Genomic DNA, 9,210 nt, shown 5'->3' on the forward strand with positions numbered 1-9,210 from the left:
GTTGCAGCAGCTAGCAAACACCACTTGGCCACACAAAGCACCCTGGGACACATCTCTGAAGCCCTCCCAAATCCCTCTTGGCTCTTTTGCCTCTAGGAGCACCAGCCAAGGACTTAAGCTACATGGCCCATGAATCAAATAGTGAAAAATCCTGCTCATTCCTGGAAGGGAATCAGTCCTGACCACTTACCCCTGGCACGCCCCTGAGGCATAACAGTGGCATCCGGATGAGAAGCTGGGAGGCCACTGCCTACAGGAACACCTGTAAGCAAACACAGACAAGTTTTCATTACAGGTTGCCACACTCTTCTGCAGAAGTGAATTGCAGTGACTGGAAGGGCAATGGGGGGACACACGCAGGTTGAGAGTCTCCCAGCTGCAGGAGGGCCAGGGAGACTTGCTGCCTGGGACCTGGCACCTCTCCAAATCCTCCGTCAACACACTATCCAACACCCCGCAAGCACCCCAGGACAAACACACAGCCCCTTGGTGCTTTCTTCTGGGGAGGTCTCTAACATACACCAAGGAAGCCAGAACTCTACGAACAGGCAACCTTCAGGACTGGAGGACAACAAGGATCATTTACATTCCTCATGCACAGAAGCCCACTGGCCAGTGCAAGACTGAACCAGCGCTACCCCTAACTGTTTCTCTAGCCTGCCAGCAGGGCACGGCTGTTGCGGACCTTGGCATTGTCCAGAGGGCACAACAAAGTGAGAAAAGAAATGCTTATTTTTTCAACCGAGTATCTGCTGACTGCTCACCTCCATGATGTCTCGGAGTCTCCAGGCCAGGCTCCAGAGCAGAAGAGGGATCTCCACTCCCTACGGCCACAGCTTCAACCAAACACACATGGGAACAGTTCCCGTTATCTATATGTTGCCATATACTTCTGCAGATTTTTATGGGTACAAACTGAAGCCTGCACAGAGCTGCTGGGGGAAAGGATGCCCTGGAGTTCACGCAAGCTGTAACTCCACCCCAACAAGCCTGTGGCCTTTGCAGTAGGCACTGCGAGCAGCACAAAGCCTTCCCAAGGAAAAGCACACCGCGGCAGATAGCTGAAGGCCACCCAAGTCCCACTCTACTATTGGGAGTGTCTGAGCAGCAGCCAAGGACTTACTCAGGTCTGTGCCATATGAAGAACATTTTCAAAGGTAAAAGCTTATTCTGTGAAGTGAATAAAGCTTGACTACTTACCCCGGGGATCCTCCTGAGGCATGAGAACTGGATACCGCTGAAAAGTTTGGTAACCATCGCCTATAGGCAGAGCACAAACCGAACGCATTGGTGACAAGGTTTCCTTACAAGCTGGTACAGATTGCTCCACGCAGCAGTTGCACTGAATGGAAGGGGGGCCAGGCAGTGACATGGGACCTATTAGCAGGTCGAGAGTCTCAGAGCTGTGGAGGGGCAGGCGTCACCTTTTGCCTGGCACTTGGCAGCTCTCAAAGTAAAGGAACGCTCACAACTTACCCCTGGCACCCCTGCGAGGTTCAACAACTCTTGGACCACCTGAAGAGGAAGCATGATGTACAATTGCACATGAACTACATACTACAAAGGACGTTCTTATTCTTGCAGGTAAGGAAAAGGTGACTACGTACCCCTGGGAAGACCCCGAGCCTCAGCAACGGGATCCAGGCGAGAACCGGGATAACCATTAACCACAGCCTCGTCTGTAACCAAACACACGTGGGAACAGTTCTCGGTACGTATTTCCACACTCTTCTGATTCGAATGGTGGTGAATGACAGGGAACATATAATTTCACCACGCTTCCACTCATGCGCATCTTGCAAACACTTAGCGGGTGCCTGCAGTGCCACCATATGGGCATAAATCTAAGCAGGCATGGAGCTGCTGGGGGAAGGGATGCCCTGGAGTTCACACAAGCTCTGGGGCTCAACCCCACCGTGCCCCCTGGCTTTGCAGCAGGCACTGGAAGCAGCACAGCATCAGAGCAGCTCGCCAACAGCACTCCGCGCACCAAAGCTCCCAGCGCAGATCTCGGAAGCCTTCCCAGCTTCCCCTCTGCTCTTTTGTGTGTCTAAGAATTGGCCCAGGACTTATTCAGTCCAACGTCACATGAACAAAATACCAAAAAGCAAAGGCTCCTTCCATAAAGTGAATTGATCTTGACCACTTACCCCTGGCATCCCCCTGATGCTCAAAAAGCAGATTCAACTGAGAAGCTGGAAGACCACTGCCTACAGGAAGAGCTGGTTCTTCTGATCCCAGAGGCAAAGGGTTGCTGGGCCACCTGAGAAACATGCTCAAATCTCACCGCTTGCCTTTCCTGTCCTACGCCCTTCCCTCACCAGGTTTCTCAGGGCCACGTGAGCTTCCCCAGGGACACTGCAGGTGCTGGGGCTGCACCTTGCCGTGGCCTTCCTATGGGATCCTACGAGGGCCTTTACTCCTTATCCTCTCCTGCAAGCTGGCAGTAGGGGTGACAAATGTTTTTTGAGGCGGCAACTGTTTGCCTGTGGTCCTCTGGAAAGCTAGGAGTCCACTTTTGCCCCCTTAACAGAGAGCACAGAGGAGCCTGGGCTTTCCTCCAAATACAGCTGTATTCCCTTTTCTGCCTTACCGCCAATATTCACGGCTTCAGTGTTTGGGAGCAGAGCAATGCCATTTCTTTTGGTTACCTTTTGTGCCATTTCTAAGGCCAGTACCGTTCTTCCTATCACAGTCCTTTTTACTCTCTTGCCCGAACAGCCCCCTCTCACTTTGCTCTACTTGAAGACGGTCAGCTTCTGCGCACAGAAGACCATTGCACTAACCCCCAGCAGCCTCTCATCTCACTTTAGCACTCCTCTAACCCATTGCTCAGAGCTGCATGGCCATCCTTTGTAGCGCCTCCTTCCCCTCTCAGTCCCCAAATCCACCAGGATTCAGCGGGGCACTCCCAGTGAGTTCACTTGCACTCCAAGGCTCCTCCATGCTCCCCCATTCGGATGAATGAATCCTTAAGGACAGCCCGAGCTGGGAAACTACAGTGATGAGGGGACCGAGGGCAGCCCTTGATGCAGGGCAACTCTCTGACAGCCCCTCTCCCTCATCCAACCCTGCTGTAAGTGCTGTGCATTACACCCAGACACAAAGGACCAAACAGCCAAGGACTCGCACCATTCTAGCCCAACAGGTTTTTTATTCTCTTCGGAATGGGCACAGGTTTTTTATTCTGTTCGGGATAGGCACCAGAAGTCGCCTGGAGCTGCTGTTGAGATTTTCATTTTCTACGGCAAGTTCATCCTTTTCTGTTCTGCTCCCTGGTTTTGCTCTGCCTTCCTCTGTACTTGACTCCTCTCTGTTGGAGGCAGCGGCAGGATTAGCTTCCCTGCAACAACGAGAATGGCTTTCAGGAAAAGAGTACTCACTGCCAGGAAGGAAGAGTCCACCTAAGAAAGCTAACAGCAGACGTCTCAACAGAGTCCTCTCAACAGAGTCCTCTCAACAGCTCACCAGGCACTCCACCATACTATCACTACACATGCTTCGCTGCTAAGAGCAGCCATGTACTAAAGAATGTCGGAAAAGAACAACTCACTGTTTTCTCTTCCTCAGCCGGAAAGTAACTACACATGTCAGTACTACGGCAAACAGTATGGAGCCCGAGACTGCAGTGCTCAGGACCAAACGCTGCTTTCGTCGGCCTTTATGAGCTGCAGCCTCGGCATCTTTGTCACCAGCAAGGCCTGCAGGAAAGGAGACAATCCCATACATGCCTGGGTTCTGCAGGACTGATAATCTCACTGGGTGGCTGGGATTTCCAGGCAATTTTACATGCTGTGGTGTTGCTATCGCTGATTCTGGTCTCTTGGCAGCGGCGGACAAGAAAGCTCATTGACACTTCTCAGGGGCAAGAGCCCACTGGCCAGTGAAAGCCTGAACCAGCGCTACCCCTACCTGTGCCCCTGGGCTTCAGGGAGGGCATGTGTGCTGGGCACCTTGCATTCCCCAGGAGGGCAATAAAAGAGGGAAAAGGAGAAAATACTAATAGAAAAATCAAAAGGAAAGGAAGACAGATTACTTACCCCTGCGATCTCCCTGAGGCTCAAGCAGAGGCTTCAGCCCCTGAGAAGCTGCAGAAGCTTCACTGACTTGAGGGACATCTGTAATTACACACGGAGGAGAAGACGGTAAAATACCTGGGGCAATGCACCTGTTCGTAAAGGAACTCTAGTGCACTGAAAGGGATGTTGCTATGCCCTGGGTAGGCCTAGAGTTGCACAGTGGCCGAGGGGCCTACCTGACCTTTGGCTAGGGACACGGCGGCTCTCACAGTAAACCAATAGTCACACCTCACCTCCGGGATTCCCCAGAGACTAATTGCAAGCATCTCCACAGACCAGAGACAAAAGTCATCTTCAGAAAGCCGCTCCTGCCTTGCTTTAGAACACCTCCCATACTCTAGTACCTCAACATTAACAAACGCAGTGAAGAACACGCTTGTAGAAGAGACCCTCGACAAGCTCTGCGGCTTGCCAATGCCTGCAAGGTGTGACGTGGTGTGTCACTGCGGCGAGGCTCTGATCAATCCCTTTCTCCTGCGTAAGGCACAGCTCATCCATAGCTGTTTCCAAAACCTCAAGTTTACAATGATTACCCTTAACACAGAGTGAAATCTACCCACCAGCTGCTCTCTGCAACTCCTTCAAGATTTCCTGCAGGAGTTTAGAATACTTCTCAGAGGACTTTCCTCTCTGGGCCTTATACTTCCTCTGCCGAGGACCTAAACAGAAAGTATTAAGTTAAACTGCACACGAACAAGATACGCACAAGTAAATGCTCCTTCTTTCAAATAACCCAAAAGAGTAGGCAAATAGTCACGACTCACCTGTACGATTCCCCAGAGATTCTACATGGGCATCCAGATGAGAAGCTGCATAGCCATCTCCTGCGGCCACATCTGTAACCAAAGAGATGAGCAGAGCTCTCATTACCTATTTCTGTATGCTGCTTCGGATTTGAATGGTAGCGAATGAGCATGGAACGTCTCATTACAGCAAGGCACTCGTCTTGCCCTTCCGCTCCTGAGTCTTTGGCAAACACTCATCGGGTGCCTGCACAGGTACCACGTGCCTACAAATGCAAGCATGCTGGGAAAGGATGCCCTGGAGTTCACCTGAGCCCTAAGCTCAACCCCAGCAAGCCTGCTGGCTTTGCTGTAGGCACTGGAAAAGCACAAGGCTGGAGGAGCCAGGCAAAGCGCAGATCTCTGAAGCCCTCCCAAAGCCCACTCTGCTCTTTTGCAGGCATGAGCCTCGGCCAAGGACTGAAGCTACACGGCCCGTGAATACAACTCCGAAACCAAAGGCTCCTCCCAGGAAGTGAATACATCTCCACCACTTACTCCTGGCATGCCCCTGAGGCTCAGAAGTGGGATCCAGCTGGGAACCTAGAAGGCCACCGCCTGCAGGAACACCTGTAAGCAAACACAGACAAGACAAGTTTTCATTACGTCGTGCAACATACTTCTGCAGAAGTGACTTGCTGTGAATGGAAGGGGAATGCGGGACACACGTGCAGTCCAAGAGTCTCCCAGCTGCAGGAGGGCCAGGGGCGCTTGTTGCCTGGGCCCTGCTGCCTCTCCAAATGCTCTGTCAAGGCGCTACCCAGCGCCCCCCAAGCACCCCCACGACAAACACACAGCCCCACGGTGCTTTCTTCCGAGGAGGTCTCTAACGTACACCAAGGTGTTAAAGAATAGTGAATTGAAACTGTCTAGAGATAGCTGCTTAGCACAACTTATATAAAACTTGCTTAGCATGAGTAGCTAAATTTGCTGAAGCCTTAGGCCACACTTGGATAAAGTAATGAACCTTTACCTAGTTTAGTAAAAAATAGTGCCTCAGAGCTCATTCAGGCTGGGAAGATAAGGAAGCCACACACAGTCTGCGTTCCTGTGTCACCCACTCCGAAAGGGAAGACGTCAAAACATTGAAAAATAAGACCTTGGGAGACAACCGCAAGACCCAACAAAGGTACAACCGTCATCAGAGACCGCAAAAAACAAAGGTAAGGAGAAAAACAGCTTACCTAGGAACAACGATGAGATCCAATGAGGAGCAGGAGACCCCAGACCTAAAAATTACTATTGGTCTAACTACTGTGTGAGGGGTGGGAAATTTAAGTTGAAAAACCTATAATTGCCCAGGATTTGTTTTTGTTAGGGTCCCTCTTTGGAGGCACCCAGCTCGAGCTGTAATTACGGCACGCACGTGATTAAAATTTAATTATTTAATTTGCTTTGATTTTGATTGGCTCTGAACTTTACCTGCGGGAACCTAGGGTCGAGCCCTGTTATGGTGGCCGACAAGCCTAACTTCCATAACAAAGGAAACCAGAACTCTACGAACAGGCAACCTTCAGGACTGGAGGACAACAAGGATCGTTTACATTGCTCACGCACAGGAGCCCACTGGCCGGTGGAGGACTGAACCAGCACTACCCCTAGTTGTTCTGCTGCCCTTTGGTCAGCACATGTGTGCTGCAGACCTTGGCTTCCTCCGGACTGCACTACAGAGGCGGAAAAGACATACTTCTCTCTTCAACTGAGTATCTGCTGACTACTCACCTCCAGGTTCAAATCCAGGGTCCAGAGAAGAAGAGAAATCTCCATCACCCACGGCCACATCTGTACCCAAACACATGAGAATGGCTCCCATTACATTCTTCTTCCCGTTACAACTTCTTCACAAAGCAATGGTAGCGAATGGAAGGGGGGCCACGATGGGACATATATGTAGGTCGGGAGTCTCAAAGCTGTGGAGGGCAGAGATGACCTTCTGCCCAGCACCTGGCAGCTCTCAAAGGAAAGAAATGCTCACAACTTACCCCTGGGGACCCCTCGCGGCTCTAAAGCACGTGGACGACCTGGAGAAGAAGGATGAAGTACAAGTTCACAGGAACAAAATAGTACAAAGAAAGTTCTTATTCTTTCTGGGACGTAAAAACTGACTACGTACCCCTGGGAAGACCCAGAGGCTCAACAAGACGATGCAGCTGAGCGGCTGGATAATCATCAAATACAGCCACATCTGTAACCAAACACAGATGGGAGGAGTTCTCATGATGTATTTCCATAGATGACTTCTGATTTGAAGGGTGGTGAGTGGTGGGGAACATATAATCACACCGTACTTCCGCTCATGGGCACCTTGCAAACGCTTAGCGGGTGTCTGCAGTGGCACCCTATGGGCATAAATCTAAGCAGGCACGGAGCTGCTGGGGGAAAGGGTGCCCTGGAGTTCACACAAGCTCTAGGCTCAACCCCACCGTGCCCCCTGGCTTTGCAGCAGGCACTGGAAGCAGCACAGGCTCAGGGGGACTCAGCAACAGTGCTTTGCAAGCCAAAGCACCCAGCACAGATCTCGGAAGCCTTCCCCAGGTCACACATGAGGGTCGAGAGCCTCACAAGTGCAGAGGAGCCGGGGGGAACCTGTCGGCTGGGATCTGGCAGCTCTCCAAATCCTGCATCCAGGCGCCATACGACAGCCCCCAAGCACCCCCAGGACAAACACGCGGGCCCTCGGCACCTCCTTCCAGGGAGCTCTCTAACGCACAGCACTCTGCAAAGGGGGAACCCTCAGCACCGCAGGACACGAAGGATCGTTTACACTGCGCGGGCACAAGAGCTCCCCGGCCAGCGAAAGGCCAAAGCGGCGCCAGGAAAGGCATGCTTCTTGTCTTGCCAGGGAAGGGACGGTCCCCTGAGGACTCACCTCCAGCATCTTCCCAAGCCTTCGGTCCCGCATCCGGCCAAGCACCGGCATCGCCATCGCCGCCGGGCACCGCTGCAACCCCCCGCGGGGACGACAGCTCCCGTCACCCAGCGCCAGGTGCTGCTCCAGGCACAGCTCTCGCCCCCGGCGCCCCCCAGCGCACCCCCCTCCCCGCGGCCCCACGAGCCTCGCCGAGCCGCTCCCGGCCCCCGCCGCCGCCTCCCGCCGCCCCCGGCCGCCCCGGCCGCTCGCCGGCCGGCCCCGCGGCCCCCAGGCTGCCGCGCCGCGCCGCGCCGCGCCGCGCCGTGCGGGGGCGGCGCTGCCTCCGTCGCCGCCCGCCCGCCCTACCTGGGCCCGGCGCTGCCCGCGGAGCAGCCCGGCTGTCCCGGGCACGCAGGGCCGCCAGGAGGCCGAGCAGCAGCAGCAGGCGACGCCCGGGGCCGGACGCCCCCCGCGCTCGCACCATGCTGCCCGTCGCCAGCAGCCGCCCCCCGCCGGCGCCCTCGAGCAACGCGCGCGCGGAGCGGCGTCTGCGGGGCGCGGCGCGGCACAACGCACCGCAGCGGAAAGCACCGCACCGCAGCGGAAAGCACCGCACCGCACTGCACCGCACTGCACTGCACCGCAGCGGAAAGCACCGCACCGCAGCGCAAAGCAGCGCACTGCCCCGCAGCACAACGCAACACCGCGCAGCACAACGCAGCACAATGCACCGCGGGGCCCCTCTGTGAGCTCAGGGGCGCCCTCCGCGCGCCTCCGCGGCGGCCCGCGCTCCCTCCGCGCGCCGGCGCCGGCGCCGGCGCCGCCCTGTGCGGGCAGCCCGGGCATGCTGGCGGCCGGGGGTGCTGCTGCCGCCCTCGAGGAGCCCCTCGGGGGCAGCCCGGCTCTCTGCCCACACGCTCGCGCCCCTGCGCTCGCCTCGCTGCTCGGCAGCTCCGCGCCAGCGCCTGCTCCGGCCTCGCTCGCTGCTCTCCTTCCCGCCCCCGCTGCCGCCGCTCTGCTCCAGCGCCAGCGCTAGCGCCAGCTGTGCACTTCCGGAGCTGGCCCAGGGGCAGCTGCTGACAGGCGGGGGGGCTCCAGTGCCAAGCCTGTGCCCCAGCTCTCCTCCCCCGTCCAGCTGGGATTCCGCCTCCCGCTTCCTTGCTGGCACCACTGCCTCTGTCCCCTTTGCTTTGGGACCAACATTTCAGGCCTCCTTGGGCCTTGGGACATCCTAGAACTGCTAAAGCCCTAAAGAAACGTTACATCAAAATGGTTTATTTCTAGCTGTGTGTTGCCAGTTTGGCAAAAGAGCTCATGTATCCCTAACTGACCTGTCCTCCATGTAATGCAAAAAATCCCGCCCACTGGTCAAAAAGCCCCATGCCCGGGTGAAGACCCCTGCCCTGAGCATGCGTAGTAGTAAAATGGTGTGTAAGCAGTCTTATAGTTGTCTGTAAATCACTACCCAATCAGTGTAAAAGGGAAAGTTGCAAACCTT

The 9,210-nt window shown here is 55.1% G+C and overlaps 1 protein-coding gene and 1 long non-coding RNA gene across 4 annotated transcripts; both read right to left on the reverse strand.

Annotated features, from left to right (window-relative positions):
• Positions 1–212: 212 nt before the first annotated feature.
• Positions 213–1,670, reverse strand: LOC135329637 (uncharacterized). Its single transcript, XR_010391184.1, has 4 exons — positions 1,608–1,670; positions 1,201–1,515; positions 765–836; positions 213–262 (listed from the first exon to the last, which is right to left on the reverse strand). It is a non-coding gene; the product is annotated as an uncharacterized LOC135329637 (long non-coding RNA).
• A 1,464-nt stretch (positions 1,671–3,134) lies between these two features.
• LOC135323778 (uncharacterized) lies at positions 3,135–8,580 on the reverse strand. Of its 3 annotated transcripts, XM_064498363.1 has the most exons (10): positions 8,079–8,580; positions 6,975–7,046; positions 6,844–6,882; positions 6,584–6,643; positions 5,360–5,431; positions 4,844–4,915; positions 4,640–4,738; positions 4,041–4,118; positions 3,554–3,701; positions 3,135–3,343 (listed from the first exon to the last, which is right to left on the reverse strand). In XM_064498363.1, exons 1-10 carry the CDS (start codon positions 8,194–8,196, stop codon positions 3,154–3,156), a joined length of 948 nt encoding a protein of 315 aa, XP_064354433.1. In that variant the 5' UTR covers positions 8,197–8,580; the 3' UTR covers positions 3,135–3,153. The 3 variants fall into 3 exon arrangements, with proteins under 3 accessions (XP_064354433.1, XP_064354436.1, XP_064354443.1); XM_064498366.1 differs by lacking the exon at positions 6,584–6,643; XM_064498373.1 differs by lacking the exon at positions 3,554–3,701.
• Between the last annotated feature and the right edge of the window lie 630 nt (positions 8,581–9,210).

This window comes from Dromaius novaehollandiae, chromosome 1 (assembly GCF_036370855.1).
Source record: "Dromaius novaehollandiae isolate bDroNov1 chromosome 1, bDroNov1.hap1, whole genome shotgun sequence".
Lineage (NCBI taxonomy): Eukaryota > Metazoa > Chordata > Aves > Casuariiformes > Dromaiidae > Dromaius > Dromaius novaehollandiae.

Bases quoted from the DNA above. Each gene is read 5' to 3' on its own strand.
- LOC135323778 (XM_064498363.1), bottom strand. From the start codon at position 8,196: ATGGTGCGAGCGCGGGGGGCGTCCGGCCCCGGGCGTCGCCTGCTGCTG. The intron at 4,916-5,359 runs GTAAGTGGTGGA...CTTTGGTTACAG, and splicing joins GCCTCAGGGGCATGCCAGGA to ATGTGGCCGCAGGAGATGGC. The intron at 4,739-4,843 runs GTGAGTCGTGAC...CTTTCTGTTTAG, and splicing joins ATCTCTGGGGAATCGTACAG to GTCCTCGGCAGAGGAAGTAT.